This window comes from Cervus elaphus, chromosome 19 (genome assembly GCF_910594005.1).
Source record: "Cervus elaphus chromosome 19, mCerEla1.1, whole genome shotgun sequence".
NCBI classification, from domain to species: Eukaryota; Metazoa; Chordata; class Mammalia; order Artiodactyla; family Cervidae; genus Cervus; species Cervus elaphus.
In genome coordinates, this window is record NC_057833.1 from 75,627,848 (window position 1) to 75,653,436 (window position 25,589).

Consider the following 25,589-nt stretch of genomic DNA (forward strand, 5'->3'; position numbering starts at 1 on the left):
GCACAACACTTTTGTGGGACCATCAGCACAGAGGTCGGTCATGCCTGGACCTAAGCGTCAGGTGGGGTTAGAGCCTGGGTGGGCTTAGGCGTGGGAGGTGATGGCGAGTGAACGTGGGGAGAGGAAGGCAGTCAGCCACGTCTGGCATGACCCAGAGGTCAAGTGAGGTGAAGAAAAAGATGTTCAGTGGACTTGACACGTGTCTTCAGTCAGCTCTGGGGGCAGGACTGAAAAACAGTCAATGAAAGAAGAGGACAGGGGAAGTGTGTATGGGTACCGCTCACAAGGGGTTTTAGTATGAAAAACTGAACACAGAAACAGGCTGGCAACAGTCGTGTGTCCATCACCACCCCAGCTACCGTTGCCTGGGGCCTGACTGCCCCCTCCACCCCGTCCAGGCCTTGCCACTGGTCGGACCTGGAGGCAAACACTGGTCACATCATTGCATCTGTAAACATTTCAGTCTGTGTCTCTTCAGGAAAAGGACTCTAAAAATAACTGCCCACCTAAAACATTTAATGCTGGCACCTTAATGTGGTCAAAATCTGGCCAGATACCCAGTCGGTATTCAAGTATCTGCCTGTCCAATCAAGGTCATATGTGCTTTATTTCCACCGGGACCCAGACCATTGCCACGTGTTGTGTTGGAAGTCGCTTTTAAACTACTATGATTTGGAGATCACTGTGGCTACCCAGGCGGTTGTAAAAAAGAACGCAGAGATCCATGTTCGCTTCATCCACGTCCCACTGGTGGTACCACCAGGCACAGCTCCGGTACCGGGTCACAGCAGGAATGGTGACCTTGATGGGGTCCAGACCCAGGACATGCCAGCCCCGTTGGAGCCCTCGTATAGCCTCATGCCCTCTGTCCTTCCACCCCAACCCCTCCTCGACCCCCACCAACCACTCACTGCTCTAGTTCCCTTCTCGCTAATTTTGCCATTTCAAGAACGTGAACAGGATCACACGCTATATAACTGCTGGGGATTGGCTTTTTTCACCCAGCAGCGTCCTGGAGACTCATCAGGGTCTGTCATGTGTCAGGAGTTCCACGTTTTCAGTTGCTGACTAGTATTCCAGACTGTAGATGGGCCGCAGCACCAGTCGCTCATGAGGCACTCTGGGTTATCTCCAGCTGGGGCTGTTAGGAATAAAGCTGCTCCATATGGATCTAACTTTCCATTTCTCTGGGATGACCGCCCAGCCAGTACTATTGCTGGGTCATAGGCCATGTTGATTTATCAGAAATTGTTGAATGGAATTCCATTCCCACCAGGGCACGTGGGTGCCCCAGTCTCCTCATCCCCGCCGTTCTGAGAGGTGTGTAGTGGTGTCTCATTGTGATTTGTACTTACTTGGAGGCTAATGATGTTGGACCTCATTTCATGTGCTTATTTGTCATTTCAGTGTTTTTGTTGGTGAAATGTCTGTTTATGTCTTTTGCCTACTTTATAAATGGGTTGCTTGCATTTTTATCCTTGTGATTTAAGAGTTCTTTGCATATCTTACATATGGATACATGGTTTGTTAAAATGTCTCAGGGTCTTTACTTTGTTCATCCTCTTAACAGTGAATTCTGTAAAGCAAAATCTTTAAATTTTGGTGAAGTCCCATTTATCAGTTTTCCTTTAGTAAACTATGCTTTTGGTAACAAGTCTACAAGCTGGCTAGCCCTAGTAAGATTTTCTCCTATTTTTCTAAAAATAAAAAAAAAAAATTCTTTTTATCCTTTTAAGTTTCTGATCTGTTAGGAATTAATCCTTGTGTAAGATGTAAGGTCACAGTTCTTTTTTTTTCTTTCTTTTTTTTTTGCCTCTGCATGTCCAGTTGCTCCAGCACTGTTGAATAGACCATCTTTCTCTAGTTGAGCTGCTTCTACCCTTTGTTCAAAATCAGTTGAGCATATTTGTGTGACTCTGTTCTTCATTTCCATTGACCTCTGGTTCTATCCCTCCACCTAAACCCAAGTTCTCATTACTGTTGCTTTATAATTAAGTTTGAGTCAGGTAGGGTGATTCCTCCCACTTTAATCTTCCTTTTCAGAATCATTTTCTAACAGTTGTCATTACGGGGGCTGCCTCATAAACCTCAGTTGTCACAGAGAACATCTGCTCCACATGACCCCTCCTTTCAAACTGTTTCTTACCAAGTTATACACAGGTCATCCTGACCTGAGCCTAACTGACACTCGTGATGAATCTGGTTTCCTGACGCTGTTACTATGGTCCTCCAGTGATCACAGTTGTTGTTTGTTTTCATTTGGCAGCTATGTAAGTTTTAAAAAGATTTAAGGTTAAGCAGCGGTTCTCAGACTTGAGCTGCATCAGAATAACCTGAAGGTTTCCAAATGCCTTAAGGTTTGCAGAGTATGGAGATCCCAGTTCAGAGAGGCTGCTCCAGCAGGTCTGGGGAGGGACCTAAGAATTTGCCTTTTCAAGAAATTCCCTGGTGCTGCTGGTGTTACTGTTTGCTAGTCCAGGGACCACACTTTGAAAACCACTGGTGTAAAGGTACGTATCTCCAGGATCAGTAGTTAAAATGGCTGAATTTCACACTTTGTGAATTTTTCTGTCATTTTCCCCTACAGCAGTACTATCTACAGTCCTTTATTCTAAGATTTCTTACATGCTGGAGAAGTCTGGAGACTGAACTTCCCTTCTACAAAGGAGCATTTCATGCACCAAAGGGATTTTTCCAGGATAGCACAGACTTCAGGAGGCTTCTTTATAAAACCTATTTATGACATGCACATCACTAATGTAATATGCAACAGTGAAAAGCTGAAAGCATCCTTGCTAAAATCTGAAACAAGTGTGTCCACTGTCACCGCTTCTGTTCAACATAGTTATTGGAATTGCAGGCCACAGCAATCAGACAAGAAAAAGAAAAGGTATCCAAACTGGAAGGAAGAGGTAAAATTGTCTTTATATGCAAGTGACATGATACTATATATAGAAAAACCTAAAGATGCCACTTCTTCATGGATCACAGCCTTGTTGTGGCAAAGGGGCTTGTGTAACTCAATGACCCTATGAGCCATGACATGCAGGGCCACCCAAAATGGACAGGTCACAGTGAAGAGTTCTGACAAAACATGGTCCCCTGGAGGAGGGAATGGTAACCCATTCCAATATTTTTGAACTCAGATCATGGCATCTGGTGCCATCACTTCGTGGCAAATAGAGGAAGAAAAAGTGGAAGCAGTGAAAGACTTTATTTTCTCAGGCTCCAAAATCACAACAAACCTTTGTTGGCAAAATGATGTCTCTGCTTTTTTTTTTTTTTAATGACAAAATTAGATAGCAGATTAAAAAGCAGAGACCTCTCTTTGCCAACAAAGGTCCATGTAGTCAAAGCTACGGTTTTTCCAGTAGTCATGTATGGGTGTGAGCACTGACCCATAAAGAAGCCTGAGTGCGGAAGAATTGATGCTTTCAAACTGTGGTGGAGAAGACTCTTGAGAGTCCCCTGGACTGCAAGAAGATCAAAGCAGTCAATCCTAAAGGAAATCAACCCTGAATATTCATTGGAAGGACTGATGCTGAAGCTCCAATACTTTGGCCACCTGATGGGAGGAGCTGATTCATTGGAAAAGACCCTGATGCTAGAAAAGATTGAGGACAGGAGAAGGGGCAACAGAGGATGATATGATTGGATGGCATCACCAACTCAATGGACATGAGTTTGGGCAAACTCCAGGAAATAGTGAAGAACAGGGAAGCCTGGTGTGCTGTAGTCCATGAGGTCATGAAGAGCTAGACACAACTTAGCCACTGGACAACAACAAAAAAGATGCCACACAAAAACTATTAGAACTGATAAATGAATTCAGCAAAGTAGCAGGATACAGGATTAACATTCATAAATCTGTTGCACTTCTTTACACTAATAGTGAAATATCAGAAAGGGAAAGTTAAAAAAAAATTCTGTTTAAAATTTCATAAAAAATACTTAGGAATAAAGCTGATCGAGGAAATGAACAACTTATATGCTGAGAACTATAAAACACTGATAAAGGAAATTAAATATTGTTTAAAGAAATGGAAAGATATCCCATGCTCTGTGATGAGAAGAAATAGTATTGTTAAAATGGCCATAATACTCAAAGCAGTCTATAAATTTATTGAAATCCGTATCAAATGATCAGAGACATATTTCATAGAAAAATAATCCTAAAATTTATATGGAACCATAAGAGACACAGAATTGCCAAATCAATCCTGAGCAAGAAGAATAAAGCTGAAGGCATAACTCAGGCTCCAGATAATATTACAAAGCTATACTAATGAAAACAGCTTGGTATGGCACAGAAACAGACCTATGGATTAATGGAACAGAGTAGAGAGCCCAGAAATAAACCCAAGTATCTATAGTCAATTAATTTTCAACACAGGAGGCAAGAATACACAATGGAGAAAAGACAGTCTCTTTAGCAACTGGCATTGGGAAAGCTGGATGGCTACATGTAAAACAATGAAGTTAGACCATGGTCTCTCACTGCACATGAAAATAAACTCAAAATGGCATAAAGACAAGACACTAGAAAATTCCTGGAAGAGAATATAGCCCAAACATTCTCTAACATAAATCGTACTGATGTTTTCTTAGTCTCCAAAGGCAATAGAAATAATAGCAAAAATGAACGAATGGGATCTAATCAAACTCATAAGCTTTTGCACAGCAAAGGAAACCACAATGAAAAGATAGCCTATGGAATGGGAGAAAACATTTGCAAATGATGGAGTTGAGAAGGGCTTAATTTCCAAAATATACAAATGGCTTGTATAACTCAGTAACAGAAAAACAAACAAGTCAAAAAGTGTGCAGAAGACCTAAATAGACATTTTGCCAAAGGAAGCCATAGGGATGGCCAAGTGTTAGTTGCTCAGTCGTGTCTGACTCTTTGTGACCCCTTGGACTGCAGCACAACAGGCTCCTCTGTCCATGGGATTTTCCAGGTGAGAATACTGGAGCGGGTAGCCATTCCCTTGTCCAGGGACTCTTCCTGACCCAGGGATCGAACCTGGGTCTTCTGCACTGCAGGCAGATTCTTTACCATCTGAGCCACCAGGGAAGCCCAGGGATGGCCAATGGGCATGTGAAAGGATGCTCAGCATCACTAATTGTTAGAGAAATGCAGATCAGAACTACAGGGAAGTATCACTTCACACTGGTCAGTATGGCCATCACTGAAAAGTCTACAGATAACTAGTGATGGAGAGGGTGTAGAGAAAAGGGCACCCTTCTACACTGTTGGAGGGATGTCAATTGGTACAACCACTGTGGAAAAAACTATGGAGGTTCCTTAAAAAACTAAGAACTAGCATATGATCCAGTAATCCCTGGGTATATCCCTGGGAGAAAACTGCAATTCAGAAAGATTCTGGCACCCCAGTGTTCATAGAAGGACTACTTAGAATAGCCAGGAAGTGGATTCCTTGAGAGGCCAGACCAGGGGCAGGTGGCCACATCAGGCCTTGAGAAAGGCCAGAGTGGTTTCCGTCATTTGCACCATCTGATGCTGCCAGCTTTGTGGGAACCCTGTATTCTGCCATGATCTGGCTGCAGTTTGGCATCTGTTCTCAAGAACTTCCTTGAACATGAGCGGGTATTGACCAGTGGAGGGGGCTCCTGCCAGTGGGCAGACGGTTTTCAGGCCCCTGGGAGCACCTCAGCAGCTCACAAAAGTGGGTTTCCACATACTTCTTCCTCTTTGTCCTTCCTCTTTTGCTCTGTGACCAGCTGCTACCCACATAGCAGACTGACCCCTGACCCTGCCCGTGCAGGCCATCAGGCAGGAAGCCCCAAGTTAAACGTGCTGAGCTACCTGAGACATCTTGTAAGGTAAAGGAGTGTTTGTGGGAAAAGAAGGTACTGTGCTGTGTTTGGGGGGAAATATGCCCTGGTTATGAATTCCTGGAATTTTAAGGGCAAATTGGAAATCCCATCTCTCTACCTTGCTTCCTTGTAACTAATCGACTTCCGTGGTAGAATTTTCAACTCTGTCCTCTACTCTACTTATGAAATTGTGTGCTCAGCAAATCTGCATTTTCATTTGGACTTTGCATTGTCTGCTGTTCATCCTTTAATAGCTCCTGGGGATGGGAATGGGGCAGAGGGCATGTGGAATCAGCGTTGAGGAAGTATGCCAGCCTGCATACTTCCCCAGAATGGTACCACAGGTGGTCTTGGCCAGGAGTGGGATACAGGAAGGATGTACTGGGTTGACTTAATTGGGGATGGAGCGGTGGGAGGGAAGAGGAACTATTATTGAGTGGCACACACCAGGTGTATCTCACTTTATACTCCCCCCAAAACTATATGGGGTGGGCATCTTAATTTCCCTTTTATGGGTCAGGAGTCTGAGACCCCAGAATGAACATGTTCAGATTGCCCACAAATAAATAGGTAGTGGGCCTGGGCGTGCTGCCTGCTATGGAGGTGAACCTCAAGGTTGAATCAGAAATAGAAGTGACCAGATGTGATAAAGGTTTTGTGGAGAGCAGGAGGGCTCCCCTCCGTGATGTTAGGTGGTGCCTTAGTCCCCGAGAGAAATGTGAGAAATGTGGTGTTACGCAGAGTTTAGCAGGTGGAGAAAGATAGAGGTCGTGTGAGACGAGGCTGCCCTGGAGGCATTCACAGTCTTGTGAGGGAGGCAGAATAGAAGTGGCCACGTGAAAACTGGCTTTCTTTAAATGGCAGTACGTTAAAAAAACTAAGACCATGGCATCTGGTCCCATTACTTCATGGCAAATAGATGGGGAAATGATGGAAACAGTGACAGACTATTTTCTTAGGCTCCGAAATCACTGTGGAGAGTGACTGCAGTCATGAAATTAAAAGACACTTGCTCCTTGGAAGAAAAGCTGTGACAAACTTAGTGTATTAAAAAGCGGAAACATCACTTTGCTGACAAAGGTCTGTATAGTCAAAGATGTGGTTTTACCAATAGTCACGTATAGATGTGAGTTGGACCGTAAAGAAAGCTGAGGGCTGAAGAATTGATGTTTTTGAACTCTGGTGTTGGAGAAGATTCTTGAGGGTCCCTTGGACGCAAGGAGATCAAAGCAGTCAATCTTAAAGGAAATCAACCCTGAATATTCATTGGAAGGACTGATGCTGAAGCTGAAACTCCAGTACTTTGGCCACCTGATGTGAAGAGTGGACTCACTGGAAAAGACCCTGATGCTGGGAAAGATTGAAAGGAGGAGAAGAAGGGGGCAACAGAGGTTGAGATGGTTGGATGGCATTACTGACTCAATGGACATGAATTTGAGAAAGCTCTGAGAGATAGTGAAGGACAGGGAAGCCTGGCCTGCTGCAGTCCACGGAGTCGCAAAGAGTTGGATGCAACTGAGCGATTGAACAACAACAACATTTCTTTCACAAATGGAAGCAGACGGCTGCTCGGGAAAGGGGAAAGCCAGAGTTCACGACAGTGTCCTCAATCCAGAGCCATGCACATGTGTGGCTTGTTAAAAGCAACATCATTCTGGGTGAGGAAACATTTCAAGGCCCAAACCCATCCCATAATAAAGAGGACCGTACTGCATGTTGCCTTTAGAGCACAAAGTCAGGGAATTCCCTGGCTGTGCAGTGGTTAGGGCTCTGTGCTTCCACTACGAGAGCCCGGGTTCTATCCCTGGTCAGGGGACTAAGATTCTGCAAGCCATATGGTGTGACCAAAAAAACAAAATGGAAAAATATTTTTTTTTTCTAATCACAAAGTCAGTCTCTGTATATGGTTTAGGGGGCCATCAGTTGCTGCTGCTGCTACTGCTAAGTCGCTTCAGTCGTGTCCGACTCTGTGCGACCCCATAGACGGCAGCCCACCAGGTTCCCCGCCCCTGGGATTCTCCAGGCAAGAACACTGGAGTGGGTTGCCATTTCCTTCTCCAATGCACGAAAGTGAAAAGTGAAAGTGAAGTCGCTCAGTCGTGTCCGACTCTTGGCGACCCCATGGACCGCAGCCTACCAGGCTCCTCCATCCACAGGAGCAGGAACTGTCTTTAAAGATGCCAATGGAGGGGGACCTCCCTGGCGGTCCAGTGGCTAAGACTCTGTGCTCCCAATGCAGGGGGCCTATGTTCGATCCGTGGTCAGGCAACTAGGTCTCACATGCCTGGTGCAACCTAATAAATAAATACTTAAAAAAAAAAAATGCCAGGGGAGTACTGAGCTGAGCTTCCTGGCTTTGTAGCAGCTTCCCACCAGCTAGCTGTTTTACACACGGTAACGTATATATGTCAATCCCAATCTCCCAATACATCCCACCCTCCCCTTCCCCCACTGTGTTCACGTCTCTACATCTGTGTCTCTACTCCTCCCTTGGAAATAGGTTCGTTTGTATAATTTTTTCTGGATTTCACATATATGCCTTCCTATGTGAAATTTTTCTCTTCCTGACTTTACTCTGTGTGACAGACTCCAGGTCCAGAAGCACAGGGACCTCAGCTCGGTGCTCTGCGGTGACATCGAGGGGTGGGATGGGGGTGGGAGGGAGGTCCACGAGGGAGGGGATATATGTACACATGTAGCTGATTCACTTCATTGTACAGGGGAAACCAACACAAGCTCGTAAAGCAATTATCCTCCAATCAAAAAGTATGAATCATCACAAGTGCCAATGGGAAAGAATATAAGAAAGAATGGTATTTATAACTGATGGAGAAGGGCACGGCAGCCCACTCCAGTGTTCTTGCCCGGAGAATCCCATGGACAGAGGAGCCCGGTGGGTACAGTTCACAGGGTCACAAAGAGCTGGACACGGCTGAAGTGACTCAGCACGCGAGCACATGTAACTGAATCACTTCGCCATGTAGCAGAAATTAACACCACTTTGTAAATAAGTTTACTCCATAAATTAAAAAAAAAAAAAATGCGTTGGGCCCAAAGCTGCTCACTAATGCGGCGCTGTGTCCTGACAGGTGGCGGCGATGGCTGAAGACGGGAATGAAGAGATCATGTTCATCTGTAAGTGTTCCAGGGCCCGTGGCCCGCCCTCACCTGCAGGTAGAGCCACGTGCACATCTGGTCTTTGTGTAGAGAAAAGCTGTCTCCTTTTAGATGGGATTTTACCTGTTACTGAGAACCATGGTGTATGACATGAAATGTGCTACTGGGTCCGATTTTCAAAGAATCTTCTTTCCCAGAACTCCCGGCAGAGGGCACTGGGGCAGGGGTGGCAGCAGACTCAGAAAGGTAACCCTGGGTTTTAGAAGGGTTTCTGGCATGTTAGATTTATGAGAAACAGGTTATGTTGGTGAGTTTTCGTTTCCTCTCCTTTACGGAGACCCTGTCCTGCATCCCCGTAGAGCTGACTCGGTCAGCCTTGCAGCATGCCAAGGAGCTGGGTTTTTCTCCTGGGGGCACATGGCCTGTGTTGCTCTCTTTCTGCACTTGTGGGGAGCGCTCTGGGTCACCCCCAGGCTGCGGGATGCTCCGTGGGCGTCTCCCTCACCTCTCGATGCCCCCCCTGATGCCGGGATGTGTGTTTGCAGGGTGCGAGGACTGCAGCCAGTACCACGACTCTGAATGTCCTGAGCTGGGCCCGGTGGTCATGGTCAAAGACTCCTTCGTGTTAAGCAGGGCCAGGTGAGTGACCCCCCTCCAGCTGTCTCTACCATCCTGCCTGTCAAACAGGGTTGTCTGTTTGTCATCTGTGGCGAGAGCCTGGCCACCTCGGTGTCTACACAAAGGGAGGAGACAGCAAATAAGGAGGAGAGGGACCGTCTTCTCATTCGATGCCATCAGAGATCTCCATCCACTGCAAGCTGGTTACCTGTCCCTGGGATGAGCCAGGGCGCGTCGAGGAGGTGTCCGGGTCAATGTCTTTTATCTAGTCCCTGGTTCCACTGGGGTGCTGAATTGGTTTATACACGAAGCAACCACAGCTGAGGTTGTAGGTCTGCCCATTCAGTCTCCCCTGTGGTTCGCACCCAGGCTTGCTGTCTGACACATGCCTGGTTGGGGGCTGGAGCCGTGGGCAGTGAGCACAGGTGGCCAGGCAGAGGGGGAATAGCTGCTGGATGAGCACCTAGATCTGGTGCAGGGGCTCCGAGGCTCTGCCGGTCCACGTTCCCCCGGGGGCGGGGGACTGTGTCCCCTGGGGGGCCCCAGGTCGCAGCCCTGTTTGCCCCGTAGTAGCTGTTTGGACCTAGATGAGACGTGCCCCTCTCTGCACCTCGGTTGCCTCATCTGTAAAGGGGAGAGGATGGCCCCTCGAATGTGGCTGTCATCACAACATCTGCTTTGGGAACGGGCTGGCACTCACGCTGTCATCTTATCACTGCTGTTCCTAGAAGCTTCCCCACTGGTTTGACTGTGACTTACCTGTGCAGAGCAAAGAGATTCCTATTTTGGCCCGGAGCACAGATCTGACCAGCTCTCTTCCAGACCCTTCAGCGATTGCCCGTTGCCCACAAAGCTCCAGTGGGAGCCATTGGTCCTTCCCGGATGGGCTCCTCGTCTCGGCTGGCCTCCTGCCGCTCCTGTGAGGGGTCCATGTCCCACCCTAGACGTGGGTCAGGCATGCCCTGGTCTTGGCTCACGCTAGGTCCCTGCCGACGTGCCTCCCTTCCTCTCCCCACCGGGATACACATGTCCTCTCCTTAATGTTGCCCGAGTTGACTTAAAAAGTCCACATTCATGATGAACCCAGCCCAGTACAGCCTCGCGGGAAGCCTCTTCTGGTCTTCAAAATGCACTCTCTTTGGCACTTCTTGTCATTTCCGTGGTCCTTTCCACGAGGCACCTCTTCGTGGTCTCTCTCTGGTCCTCCCTCCCTCTCTATGGGCCCATTAAAGAGGGGCCCACACTTAGGGGTGTGTGTGTGTGTGTGTGTGTGTGTGTACGCGTGCACATGAGCATTGGCTCTGTCTCTTGGGTGGGGAGTATAAACGCATCCTCAAGTCAGTGCCCCTCCATCACCTGCTCTGGGGCCAGCGGGAGTGACCTTTTCCATCGTCCTAACCCTCTGCCCCTGGTGAGGGTGGCACCCTGGCCAGTGGGCACTCGGGGCCGAGACTCTCTTGCTTTGTTCCATCTCTAGGTCATCCCTTCCCTCCAACCTGGAGATCAGACGCCTGGAAGACGGAGCTGAGGGGGTGTTTGCTGTGACCCAGCTCGTCAAGCGCACGCAGTTCGGCCCATTTGAGTCGCGACGCGTCGCCAAATGGGAGAAGGAATCCGCGTTTCCACTGAAGGTACACGCTGGGCCGGTGGGGGCTGCGGCACCCTTGTTTGTGACCTTCCTCACGTGCAGGTGGGCAAGGGCGATGCTCACTGAAGAGTTCAGTGATTTATAAACATCCCAGAGACAGCTCTTGGTGTTGTAGTTCTGCTGAATTTCCAAGACAGTGTTTCTTTTTTTTTTTTTTAGTTTATATTATATGAACATGAGTTAAGTTAGTATTCTGCAAAACTCAGAAGAGTGTATTTAAAACATATGCAAGAGTGGCCCCCCCCCCCCCCGCCCCGCCCAGTGCAGGCTGTAGGAGGGGCTTTCTGTGGAATTTGCAGGACCGCATGGGGATTTCACACCTATGCGGAGTGTAGGGAACTTTGCTAGGCTCTTTGGAAAGGAAGGTGTTTTGTGTTGATGAGAGACCAGTGCAAAATTTGGCAGCTCTGAAAAGCACATCAGACGGGGAGATGATGGCCTCTGTGTGACACGGAGAAAAAGAAATGGAAGAAAATCACAGGGAGGACTTGATCACTTAAAGTGAGAGCCCCAGAGGTGCCACGAGGCTGGGGTTGTGAGTATGGGTCACAGCTCTGGCCCCATGCCCAGACTGTTCAGCTGCAGCCAGCCTTCAGAAACATCCATGAAATAAACTGAGAGGAACAGGCGCTGGTTGGGCAGCAGAGAGCCCCAGACACGAGCTTTCCTGGAGACCCTTAGCAGAGACCCAAGTGTTTTGGGACAGAGATGATCCAGCTGACTGTGGGGACTCGACAGTCCTCAGAGAACTGAGTTTATAGGCAGATTTCAGCATGGCGGAGAGAAAGGAAAGGGACTTAATTTGTTCACAAAGAAAGGAAAGAAAGAAAGGCTGTTTTATGTGCAGGAGTGATGTCAAGAGACCCGGGGCTGATGGGCATAATCACTGTGGGCCCGTGGTTGGCCAAGGCCTCTTTGAAAAAGCTGTTCGTGCCTGTTTCAGTTTCTTTCGGTGACTCAAGATTCCGAGGGTCTGTGTCTGGTATTGAGCTGTTCCAGCACAGGCTCAGGGTTGGGCACCTGGGTGCTGGGGGCACCTTCATGTCCATAGAAGGAGGCCAAGGCCAAGGGGGAGCACCCCCTATACCGACTGGGGGGTATCAGGCACCTGGCAGCCCCCTCCACCCCCTCCCCTTGCTTCTGAGGGCTCCAGCCTCAGATGGGGGCCTCTAGCTATTAGAAGTGGGGAGCCCCTACTGGAAAAGCCAGGAGAAGAAGGGAGATTTCTTTCTATAATGAGGAAGCAACAGTTGCATCAGAAAATAGGGGACGGGAGCTCCCTATTCCATGTGGTTACTTTGAACTTCAAAATATTCAAGCTTCTCCCCCTGTCCCTGCCTGCATTCCATCCATAAAGTGGTGGTGCTGCTTTTTAGATGAGGGCACAGCTTATAAAGATCAAGGGATGGGACTTCCATGGTCTAGGCTTAAGACTCCGCACTTCCACTGAAGGGTGCACAGGTCCAATCCCTGGCCTGGGAACTAAGATCCTGCATGCCACCTGGAATGGCCAAAAAGTCAGTAAATAAACGAATAAATAACTAAAATTTTAAAAAAAGGATTGAGGAACTTTGCCAAAGTCATTGAACATACTTGCAACAGAAGTGGGAGAAGAACTCAGGTGTCCTGATACACCTGGCCCAGGTATAGAGTCCAGGTGTTCCAGTGACACCCTGGGCCAGGAGTAGAACTCAGGTGTCTTCTTGCCCACTTGAAAACTGATTAGAACTGAGTGTCCATGTTCTATACCTGGACCATAGGTAGACCTTAGGTGTCCTCATTCCCAACAGGACCATGCATAGAACTCAGGGCTCCTGAGAACTCCTGACCTGGGAGTAGAGCTCAGGCTTTCTCGTGCATCCTGGAACAGGAGCAGAGCACATGTGACTAGGTACCCACCTGGACCACAGGTGGAGATGAGGCGTCCCAGTACCCACCTGAGAACTCAGGTCTCCCAGTGACACCTGACCTTTAGCTGTGCCTCCTGCATCCCTTTTGCCTGTTACTAACCTGACCTGTTTTGGGGGTCTTCCGCTGCCCTCCCATCAATGTAGAACAGGTCCGTACAGTGCCCTGTTTGGCCACTGATGTGGCAGTGTCTAGACTGGTCACTCAGCAGCCCCTTGCACACACACACACACATGTGTGCATGCTGACAGGCACACTGGTGGATAACCAGCCCCCACCCGGCCCTGTGGTGGGCTGTGCTCCCCCTCCCCAGGTGTTCCAGAAGGACGGGCACCCCGTGTGCTTCGACACCTCCAACGAGGACGACTGCAACTGGATGATGCTGGTGCGGCCGGCAGCGGAGCCGGGACACCAGAACCTGACGGCCTTCCAGCATGGCAGCGACGTGTACTTCACCACCTCCCGGGACATCCCCCCGGGCACCGAGCTGCGTGTGTGGTATGCAGCCTTCTACGCCAAGAGGATGGACAAGCCCATGCTGAGGCAGGCCTGCCCTGGGCTCCAGGGTATGTGGTGGCCCCCTGCCCCCAGCCTGCCCACTGTCCTGCTGCCCCTGCCTCTCACAGCAGTCTGATGTCAGCGAGAGGCGTCTGGCTGGGCAGGCCTGCAGCGGTGGGGAATGTGGATGGGTTGGTTGGTCTGCGTGTTGATTGCCTGGCCTGAGAGGCTGTTAGAAGAGCTCGCCCCAGGCCAGACTTGCTGGCGGCAGCTCCATTCCCAGCTCGGTCCTCTGGCTTCCCACATCACTCACCTGCCCATCCTCTGGGGTCAGGTTATGGTCCCAGGGTTTGGGCAGAGGGAATGGAGCACAGAGACGTTAAGAAACCTGCCTTGAGTCACAGAGCAGAGAGTGAAGGAATCAGGATTTAAACCCGGATTCTGGCTCCAGCAGCCTTCTCCTAGAGGTTGGGGTGTGTATGTATATGTGTGTGTGTGTGTATGCACGTCCATGCATGTGTACACGCATATGTATGTGTGTGTGTGGGGTCAGAGAAAGACCTAGTGGACACCTGTGATTTCACCTGCATTGTACTGGAGAAGCAAATCAGATGTAGGGCTTGCCACCCTGAACTGGGGCACCTGACCTTGTGAGGGGACTGGTGAACTTCAGTCTTTTCCGCCCCCATTGTGGGTCCTTTGGGTGCATGTCCTCCCCACCTGACCTTGTGAATGGCTGTTACACGTGGTGCTGTGACCTGGGTGAATGGGATTTCACACACCCCACCTGGGACTGCCTGGGGCGGACACGCTTGTGGCTGCCTCTAAGATGAATTCCTCTGGGGAGAAGCAGACACTGACTTTCCTCTTGACCCCAAACCACAGGATTCTGACAAGGAGATGATCTCTTTCGTTTTGAGCACTGTGGGTTACAGATGGCTTAGTAGGACAAGAGGGGTAACAAGTTTTGGGGGCTCTGGGCTATCCCATGACCCCTGCATCATAGCCACTCCAAGTGGGCTTGCCCAGCAGTATCAAGGAGGGAGGGGTCCGTGAGGTGGCCCACACGGTTTGTCAGAGGACCACAGGTCAGGGCTTAAATGAGAGAAATGTACAGTCTCACAGTCTGGAAGCCTGAAGTCCAGGATCCAGGTGTGGGTAGGGCTGGTTCCTCCAGAGGTTGGGAGGGAGGGTCCCTTCCTGGCCCCTGTTCCAGCTCTGGTGTTGCTGATGGCCCTTGGCGATCCTTGGCTGGTTGCTGCATCACCTCGTCCCTGCCAGGATCTCTCCCTGGGTCTCTGGGTCCTCTCCCTATGAGGACACCAGTCACTGGGTTTAGGACCACCCAAATCCAGTCTTACCTGCCTTGCCTTGGTTACTTCTTCAAAGCCCGTAGCCAGAGCCCCTGGGTAGACGTGAATTTCCAGTGCCTTCCTTCAGTCACTGTAGGCTGGGTGCAGGTGGTGGTGTGCTGAGCTTCTGGGGGGGTCCCCCAGGAAAGACAGATGGCTGCACATGGGGCCTGATGGCAGCAGAGGGTTTACATCTTCACAGGGATATTTGCAGAGGGACCCTGGCCTTGATGGGCCTTTCTTTATTTTGCTAGGAAAGGGGACAGAAGGAATTTGGAGAGACCCTTGTTTTTTCACCAGACTGCTCCTAGACCCACCCTCTGGATTTGCTAAAACTGGGTACCTGGCCCTGCCCCCCAGAGGCACCCACAGTGGGTGGGATGAAGCCAGCTCCCGCACTGCTTCCAGGGTCACCAGCATCTTCCTGACCTGGTTTCCTCATGTCCTGGATTCCTTATTCCATGTGACCAGCCCAGACTGCACGTCATTTGGGTCTGACCTTATCGGTTGTGTCCTGGAGGGTGGCACAGGCCTCATGACTCTCAAGGTCAAAGCCAGCCCAGAGGTTATCTCCCCATATCGGAGTTTCTCCTTCATGGATCACAGCCTTGTTGGTGCAAAGGAGCATGTGTAACTCATTGGAGCTATGAGCCATGGTGTGCAGGGCCACCCAAGATGGATGGGTTATAGTGAAGAGTTCTGACAAAAACATGGTCCAGTGGGGGAGGGAATGGCAAACGACTCCAGTATTCTTGCCATGAGAACCCTATGAACAGTATGAAAAGGCAAAAGGATATGGCACTGGAAGATGAGACCCCAGGTTGGAAGGTGTCCAATATGGTACTGGGAAGAGTGGAGGGCAATTACTAATAGCTCCAGAGAGAATGAAGCAGCTAGGCCAAGTGGAAACAGTTCTCAGTTGTGGCTGTGTCTCATGGTGAAAGTCAAGTCCAATGCTGTAAAGAACAGTATTTCATAGGAACCTGGAATGTTAGATCCATGGATAAAGGTAAATTAGATGTGGTCAAACAGGAGATGGCAAGAGTGATCATTGACATCTTTAGAATCAGGAAACTAAAATGGATGGGAATGGGTGAATTTAATTCAGATGACCATTATATATGTCTACTGCTGTGGGCAACAGTCCCTTAGAAGAAGTGGACTAGCCCTCATAATCAACAAGAGTCTGAAATGCAGTACTTGGGTGCAATCTCAAAAACTACAGAATGATCTGATCTCTGTTCATGTCCATGGCAAACCATTCAATATCACAGTAATCCAAGTCTATGCCCCAACCACTAATGCTGAAGAAGCTAAATGGTTCTATGAAGACTTATAAGATCTTCTAGAACTAACACCAAAAAAAAAGATATCTTTTTCATCATAGAGGATTGGAATGCCAAAGTAGGAAGTCATGAGATACCTGGAGCACAGGCAAGTTTGGCCTTGGAGTATAAAATGAAGCAAGCAGGGCCAAGGCTAACAGAGTTTTGCCAAGAGAACACACTGGTCACAGCAAACACCCTTTTCCAACAACACGAGACAATTCTAAACATGGACATTACCAAATGGTCAATGCCGAAATCAGATTGATTATGTTCTTTGCAGCCAAAGATAGAGAGGCTTTATACAATCAGCAAAACAAGACCAGGAGCTGACTGTGGCTCAGATCATGAGCTCTTTACTGCAAAATCCAGGGTTTTTTTTAATTTTCTTTTTTTTTTTTTCATTTATTTTTATTAGTTGGAGGCTAATTACTTTACAATATTGTAGTGGTTTTTGCCATACAGGTTTAAAGTGAAGAAAGTAAGGAAAACGACTAGAACTTTCAGATATAACCGAAATTAAATCTCTCATGATTATACAGTAGAAGTAACAAACGGATTCAAGGGATTAGATCTAGTAGGTGGAGTGCCAGTGCTAGTGAAGAACGATGGACAGAGGTTCATAACATTGAACAGGAGGCAGTGACCAAAACCATCCCAAAGAAAAAGAAATGCAAGAAGGCCAAGTGGTTGTCTGAAGAGGCTTTACAAGTAGCTGAGAAAAGAGAAGTGAAAAGCAAGGGAGAAAGGGAAAGATATACTCAACTGAATGCAGAGTTCCAGAGAATAGCAAGGAAAGGTAAGAAGGCCTTCTTAAATGAACAGTGCAAAGAAGTAGTGGAAAATAATAGAATGGGAAAGACTGGAGATTTCTTTAAGAAAATTGGAGAGATCAAGGGAACAGTTCATGCAAAGATGGGAACCATAAAGGACATAAATACTAAGGACCTTACAGAAGCAGAAGAGATTAAGAAGAGGTGGCAAAAATACACTCAAGAACTGTACAAAAAAGGTCTTAATGACCCATATAACCATGATGGTATGGTCACTTACCTAGAGCCAGACATACCGGAGTGTGAAGTCAAGTGGGCCTTAGGAAGCATGACTACAAACAAAGCTAGTGTGGGCGATGGAATTCCAGCTGAGGTATTTCAAATCCTAAAAGATGATGCTGTGAAAGTGCTGAACTCAATACGCCAGCAAATTTGGAAAACTCAGCAGTGGCCACAGGACTGGAAGAGGTCAGTTTTCATTCCAATCCCAAAGGGCTGTGCCAAAGAATGTTCAAACTACCACACAATTGCACTGATTTCACATGCTAGCAAATAATGCTCAAATTCCTTCAAGCTAAGCTTCAGCAGTACATGAACCAAGAACTTCCAGATGTACAAGCTGGATTTAGAAAAGGCAGAGGAACCAGAGATCAAATTGCCAACATTTGTTGGATCATAGAAAAAGCAAGGGAATTCCAGAAAAAAAATGTGCTTCTGTTTCATTGACTGTGCTCAAGCCTTTGATCCTATGTGGATCACAGTAAACTGGAAAATTCCTCAAGAGATGGGAATACCAGACCACCTTACCTGTCTCCTGAGAAACTTGTATGCAGGTCAAGAAGCAACAGTTAGAACCAGTCATGGAACAACAAATTGGTTCAAAATTGGGAAATAAGTGTGACAAGACTGTATGTTGTCACCCTGCTTATTTAACTTCTATGCAGAATGCATCATGTGAAATGCCGGGCTGGATGAATGCACAAGCTGGAATCAAGATTGTCAGGAGAAATATCAACAACCATAGATATGCAGATGATCCCACTCTAATGGCAGAAAGTGAAGAGGAACTAAAGAGCCTCTTGGTGCAGGTGAAAGGGGAGAATGAAAAAACTGGCTTAAAATTTAACATTCAAAAGACCTCGATCATGACATTTGGTCCCATCACTTCCTGGCAAATAGAAAGGGGAAATGTGGAAGCAGTTACAGATTTTATATTTTTGGGCTCTAAAGTCACTGCGGATGATGATTGTAGCCATGAAATTAAAAGGTGCTTGCTCCTTGGAAGGAAAGCTATGACAAACCCAGACAGCTTATTAATAAGCAGAGACGTCACTTTGCTGATGAACGTCTTTATGGTCAAAGCTATGGTATTTCCAGTCTGGATGTGAGAGTTGAACCATAAAGAAGACTTGAGTGCCAAAGAATTGATGCTTTAAAATTGTGCTGCTGGAGAAGACTCTCAAGAGTCCCTTGGACTGCAAGGAGATCAAATCAGTCAATCCTAAAGGAAATCAGCCCTGTATATTCATTGGAAGGAGTGATGCTAAAGATGAAGCCCAGGTACTTTGACCACCTGATGTGAAGAGTCACCTCATTGGAAAAAATGCTGATACTGGAAAAGATTGAGGGCAAAAGGAGAAGAGGATGGCAGAGGATGAGATGGTTAGATAGTATCACTGACTCTGGACACGAATTTGAGCAAATTCCAGGAGATAGTGAAGGACAGGGAAGCCTAGTGTGCTGCAGTCCATGGGGTTGCAAAGAGTCAGACCCAACTTAGCAACTGAACAACAACAATCAGAGTGACAGTTGTCCTGTTGGATTTTTTTTTTTTTTTACCTGTAGGAGACCTTCTTAATTGGGGCCTGAATCTGATAGAACAGTTCTTAATGAAATCAGCCTGGAACCGTGTCGTCTAGAACATCTGCCTCCCCACCCTGTCCTGACTGCTCTCGGTCAGGAACACCAGGGTAGCCGTGACTCCACCTCTGGGCTTCTAAGAACATTGGGCACTATTAATAATTACACAGATTTTATGCCAGTTTGCAGTTTGCCAGAATAGACATTTAAATACGGAAGGAAGTATTTTTCCTTCCACCTGAAGGAGCAGTGACACACACTTCTTTCAAAACCTAATCTATATATTTTTTTCCCTGGTACTGGATTTACTTTCCTAATCACATGTTTTCATTGAATATCCATGAAGGTTAATTTCTCTTCTTTACACACACCTGGGCCCGTTGGCCAATGAAGCCTCATCGTCTCAGCCAGCAGGCGTGTAGGGTTTAGAGTCAGCTGTCAGTGTCAGATTTTCAAAGTCATTTTCCTAGTAAAAGAGGTGAGCTATAAATACATTTCCTAACATTTGAGGAACTTCTTGATTACATACAACATCACCATCTTAACAACTCTTGGCATTTTTGCTTGGCATTTTCTAGCAGTTTTTAAAAACCAGCATAGTGGGCATATAGTTTTCAAACCATAAAATAGTGATTTTAGTGGGCAGTATCAGAGTTTGGACAAATGTCCACAGTTGCATGAGCTCCATTGCAATCAAGATAGAGAATGGTCTGGGACTTTCCTGGTGGTCCAGCAGTTAAGCTTCCTTGTTGCCAATGCAGGGGGCCTGGGTTCGATCCCTGGTCAGGAAACTAGATCCCACATGCTGCAACTGAGTTTGCATGCCACTAAGACCCGGCACAGCCAAAGAAATTAAAAAATAAACATTCAAACTTGCTTTTTTAAAAAAAAGATATAGAATATTCTCATCACCCCAGAAGGTTCCCTCGTATGACCCCGTCCCCTGGTGACCAGCATCCATCCTCTGTCCTTGTACTTAATGCCATTTCTCTTCCATTGTTTAAGCAGCCGTGCGTTTCTGCGTGGCTGAGGTCGTGCCTAGCATGCTGACACACTGCGTGCTTGATCTTCATCACTTGTTTTGGTGACTGTCTGCTGGGAGCCTTCCGTGTCATCGCTGCCCCTCCCCTGCAGCACCGTTTCATTTTGCATAGATGCATCTCTCTTGTTGGACATGCATTATTGTGATCAGGAGTTGCCTCCTGATCGTTGGCTAATATTTTTTTTTTCTTAGAATTTTTACCTTTTAAGATAGTTCTTGTGAAATAGAACACTGCCCTCAGTGAGAGGACAGCAGTCATGACTGGTTCTTCAAGTTGGTCCTGTCAGCCCCGCTTCCGGACATCAGGCTGAAGAGAAAGGTTTCCTGCCCCAGGTCAGGTCAGCGTGAATTCCACTCCTGGGTGGGGACCTCGTGGTGCAGTGACTGCAACTCATTTGGGTTAGAAGGAGCTGCCTTTAGTCCCGCGTGTCCGCTGCCCGCTCACCCCTCCTCAGCCTCCTTCTCTGAAACTCTCCTGTGCAAGAGTACTCCGCCCTCTTTAGACCATGTGTGTTGGGGAAGGTGAGTGAGATACGGGATTTTGGTTTCAGTTGCCCCCATCTTTTCCTGATGCGCTTCCACGGATTCCCCAGAGAGCAGGTGTGGGCAAGAGCAGAGGCTGAGCCGGAGGGCACGTCCCGAGACCATGCCCTGCTTCTGTGCTGCTCGCTCTCTGCTCCTTCTCTTCTAGTTTTGGTATAACTGAAAATTTCACATCCACTTTCATTTCTAATCTCTTGTTATCTGACGAAGACTCAGAAAATGCTCGCAAATAGTTGTAGCAGTGGTCTCCATTTTTCCTTCCATTTTTTGCAGGCTTATTGCTGGTTTTTGAGACAGAAAGAGGTGTGCTTTTTCCTGGTAACTGAAGGCATGTGCAGTCACAGTCCCAGAGGCTCTTGCTTTGTGGGTGGCCCCAGTGTGTTTTGATGGGTGTTGTGATGGGTCCTGAGTGTCAACACAAGCTGCACAGAGACAGGAGTGGAGGTGGTGGTGAGAGCTGGTGGCCCCTGCCCAGCCCTGACAGGCTGCCAGGTGGGGTTTAGAGAAATCAGTCTCCTGGGCCAGGATATCATGAACATACATTCACTTGGAACGTCCCTGTTACAGAATCCAAGCTCATACTGCTCACTGTATGAGCAGCCAGTCAATTGAGAGACAGTTGTTGGGGCAGGAACAGCCACTTTATTTGGAAAGCCAGTAGATTGAGAAGAGAGTGGACCAATGTCCCAAAGAACCATCTTCTCTGAGTTAGAATTCAGGCCTCTTGTGTACTAAAAGGGGAGGGAATGAAGGCAAGCATTTCCTGGTTCCAGTCAGCCTCCAGAGGGGATGTGTTTTCTTCCTTCCTGCAGCCATTCACAGGTGAGCCTGGTCAGGATGTTTCCTGTGAGCTAAACAAAGGTATTTCAGCTTAATGTTCATTACCTGAGAGGCAGGGTTCCCAGGGATGGGTCATGATGTGTAATTTAAGCTTATAGGCAACATCCCTTTAGTGATTAACTTGTGGGTGCTTATGTGCTAAGTCGCTTTAGTCATGTCTGACTCTCTGCAACCCAGTGGACTGCAGCCCCCAGGCTCCTCTCTCCATGGGATTTTCCAGGCAAGAATACTCGAGTGGGTTCCCATTTCCTACTCCAGGGTATCTTTCCAACCCAGGGATCGGACTTGTGTCTCTTCTTCACGTCTCCTGCTTTGCAGGTGACCATTATTGCCACCTCTAATAGAAAACAAAGGTTCTTCTCTATGACATCCCTAACTCTGAGGACTCACAAGAACATCAGTACTTTTTTTTAAAGAGTCTACCCAGCCAGGATCTCCCTCTGTGTTCCATGGACCCTGGTCATCTTCCTCCGCCCCAGACTCCAGTGGGGGTACCAGAAGGGCTAGAGGCACTGCCCCCCAGCGCAAGCACCTGCCCCGGGGCAGCTATTTAAACCTAAATTCAAATGCAGTAAAAGCCGAAGTCCAGTTCCTCAGGGGCCCTGGGCACATGTGGCTGCCACCTGGAAGGCAGTTACAGAACGTTTCTGTCATTGCAAAAGTTTTGTTGACAGTGCTTGGGCAGGCGCCATGGTGAAACTGGACTCAGGGCATGGGGCCTAACTGTCGTGGGTTCGCTCCTTCTTGTCACGTGAGCCAGTGAGAGTAGGGAATTTGCTGTGGGCTGTAGGATGCCCTTTTTTTTTTCCCCTTTGAAGTCATCAGTGTGTGTGGAGGGGTGTGCATCTGGTCCCACTGGACTGGCTTCTGTGAGGAGGACACATTTCCTTGACTGGTGACACCCCTGCATCAGACTGGTTCCAATTATCTGTGCCCAGTTTCCTCATCTATGAAATGGGGGTGTTCACGGGCATGAACGAGTCCCTGTGGGTAAAACTCTGAGAACAGTGTTTGGAGGGTTGGATTTGCTCCCAAGAGAAGGCAGTTGTCACCTCCTATGGGGCAGGTGCGCCCTCCACTGGGCTGGGCAGCACAGAGAGGAACTTCTGGACCTTCTCCCCCCACCTTATCTTTTAAAGCTGCAGGCACCCCAGAGAACAGCACCCCAGTGGATGCAGAGCCCAGCCAGTGGGTGTGCAAGGTGTGTTCAGCCACCTTCTTGGAGCTGCAGCTGCTGAATGGTAAGGGGCAGGCACCTGCTGGGCCAGACGCCAGGGAGTCCCTGGATGCGTTCACCCAGACGCGCATTGTCACTTCCATCGGCGAGGATGTGAGGACTCCCCTGGCTCCGCTCCTGGCCTGTGTCCTGCAGGCCTCCTCCCAGGGATCTGTGCTTTGGCTTGAAGTCCTCTGCATGTCTGGCACTGAGGGATCTTGTTTTCTTTCCGCCAGCTCAGCAGAGTAGTTCAGCTGGGGAGGAGGGTAGTGGGGGCTGTCTTTGTTTTTGTGGCCTAAGTGTTTTCAGCCTGGTGGACTCATCATAAGCATCTTCTGCAGAGCACCTGTTGGGCCACTTGGAACAATCCAAGAGCGTCGCCCCAGCTGGCCAGCAGGAGTCGGCCCCGGAGAAGGAAGCAGATGTGCCCCGGGGGGAACCTGCTGAGGTTCCCAAGACTGTCAGTGCCACCAAAGAGCAGAAGAAAAAGCCTCGAAGGGGAAGAAAACCCAAAGCATCCAAACCAGAGCAGCCTCTAGTCATTGTTGAAGGCAAGGAGCCAGCAGGTGAGGGTGGTTCTTGGGGGGGCGTGGTCCTGGGAGGCGCCATCTTGGGGGCGTGGTCCTGGGGAGGAGTCAGCTTGGGGCGTGGTCCTGGGGGAGGAGTGCTGATAGCGAGAGGGGCCTGAGGCCACATTGCCTCCTTGGCAGGCCGGAAAACTTGGTCCGGAGTCTACATGGAGGTGCTGTCTAAGCTCTTCTCTTGCTGTGGACCAGCTGTTTCGAGTACAGCTTACTCCCAGTGCGGTTGGTAGAGTGCGTGGGCTGTGAACTTTGATAGGCGGGTTCCCCAGTGTAGGCGGTCTGGACAGAACATTTCCATCTCCTCAGCCACCCATCCTGGGAGCTCTGTGCTCAGCATCTTCCAGGCCACATGTGGAGAAGACTCGCCCACATTGGGCTTCCCACTCTCCTTCGGTGCTGAACCGTGTCGGTCCATCATGTGGGTGCTCCAGCGTCTGCTCCCTACGGGCATGCGGCTGCGCTCTGGGCCATGGCTAAAGGTGTTACTCTGACTCTGTAGTAGCCTCAGTTGAGTTTGGAGGGAACTTGGTCTCTCGGGTGAGGGGTCCCCACAAGGCCATGTCCCCTCAGCCCTCATGGCCTCACCAGAAGTGCCACCAGATTCCTGGCAGGTCTGGCATGTAAGGACCAGACTTGATGCTCAGACACTCGTGAGTCCCCTCACTGCCTTTCTCACTGACCACCCACTGGGCAGTTTTTCTTCTTGCTGTCTGCTATAGCCCAGGATTTCTTTGTGAGTGACAAGAAATTCTTGTTCTCTCTCAGAATTAAAGAGAATTCAGAGTAGCAGCGTTCAGATAATATTCTCAGGAAAGGTGGTTTAAGCTTCCCCTGGACAGTCTCCATACTTCTCTATAAACAAGAAAAAAAGACAGAAGTGAAAAGCTTATTAAGTGATTATTTCACTAATTATTAGTTGCATTAGGAAGACACATAGTAGGTGAAGTAGATAAAGCTTTTTGTGTAATCTTACCATATTTCATTTGTCAGTCCTGGGTCTCTATTACTGTGGTCATTTGATATTTAACTCTTACAGAAAATGATTATTTGCTTTTGAACATACTCACAATGACCTGTGTAATTACAGAAATTAGTATTCCTAAATCTCTGTCAGGATGAATTTAATAAGTTATAAGACCGTAGTATATATCAAAGTGTTTCGTTTTAGGTGGTATGAAAAGGGATTGAAGTAGAGTCATGATTCCTGTGGTTTTAAAAAGAATCACTGATTCCAACTCCAGTTTTGAGTTAAAAATAACATTTTGCTTTTTTCAGTCTGCAGGCAAATGTGTGGATTCTAAAGTACTGCTGGTTTTTTTCCTCTGTCAATCTTGTGACCCGTGTCTAGGGCATTGGCCTGGCTGCGGCCCCTTGGGCCTATCGTCTGGGTTCAACTGTGTTCTGTCCACGGCCCCAGCTGTGACACAGTTTGTCTCATCCCCTTCTTGCAGAGCAAGTGACAGAGATCATGACTGAGGTCGAGCCCGTGACTGCGACGCCAGACGAGCGGATCATGGAGCTGGTTCTGGGAAAGCTGGCCGCCACCCCCAGCGACACCAGCTCAGTGCCAAAGTAAGTCCCAGCATGGCACTCAGCCTGGCTTCACGAGCAAAGGCGTGTGGCGGCTAATCCATTTCAGAGGGAAAGCCTGACGAGAGGGGATGGTTTACTTCTTATAGGAAATGCCCGTGTGTGGGGAGCAGCAGGAAGGTCCTGGAGCTCAGGGAGTTACTAGTGCAGCCTCTGTGAAAATAGATGAAAAAGTCTTTCTATTGTAGTAAAATACATATAGTATAGAATTTATCATCTTAGCCATTTTTAAGTGTATGGTTCAGTGGTTTCAAATACATTCAACTTCTTTGTGCAACCTTCCATCCATCTCCAGAATTTTTTCATCTTCCCCAAGATGAAACTCCATCCTTATGAAATATTAACTCCCCATGTCTCCCTCTCCAGCCCCTGGCACCCACTATTTGCTTTCTGTCTCTGCAAAGACCTTACAGGAGGTACTCGTGTCTCTCAGGACCTCGTATAAATGGATCACACATAGTTGTCCTTTAGTAACTGGTTTACTTCACTTAGCATAATGCCCTCAAGGTCCATCCATGTTGTAGCAGGTATTGGAGTGTCCGTCTGGTTTAAGTCGGAATATTACTCCATCATGCAGGAGGACCACACTTGGTTCATCCAGTCGTCCACTAGTTGATACTTGTGTTGTGTCTAACAAGGCTGCTATGATGGAACAGTTTGTATCTGAATTCTATAAATTTAATATTCTGCATTTCTCTTCTTTTTATGAATGAGGAAAATGTTTATATTTTAGTTATTATTCTTAGTAATTTTTTGCCCTGAAGTTGAATAAGCCCGTGACAGTGTTTCAGGTCCTTTTTGGAGTGCGTCCTTCAGTGTCAAAGCATGCCTGGTCCT

The 25,589-nt window shown here is 48.1% G+C and overlaps 1 protein-coding gene across 2 annotated transcripts in view; it reads left to right on the plus strand.

Moving 5' to 3' along the window:
- PRDM15 (PR/SET domain 15) overlaps nucleotides 1-25,589 on the plus strand; it is a 59,081-nt gene that overhangs the window by 3,352 nt on the left and 30,140 nt on the right. For both annotated transcript variants that reach the window (XM_043874743.1, XM_043874744.1), the window contains exons 2-8: nucleotides 8,928-8,973; nucleotides 9,501-9,594; nucleotides 11,051-11,204; nucleotides 13,443-13,695; nucleotides 22,502-22,603; nucleotides 22,920-23,144; nucleotides 24,614-24,734. In XM_043874743.1, coding sequence (XP_043730678.1) covers nucleotides 8,937-8,973; nucleotides 9,501-9,594; nucleotides 11,051-11,204; nucleotides 13,443-13,695; nucleotides 22,502-22,603; nucleotides 22,920-23,144; nucleotides 24,614-24,734 — 986 coding nt within the window. In that variant the 5' untranslated portion in view covers nucleotides 8,928-8,936. The remainder of the gene's footprint in view (nucleotides 1-8,927; nucleotides 8,974-9,500; nucleotides 9,595-11,050; nucleotides 11,205-13,442; nucleotides 13,696-22,501; nucleotides 22,604-22,919; nucleotides 23,145-24,613; nucleotides 24,735-25,589) is intronic.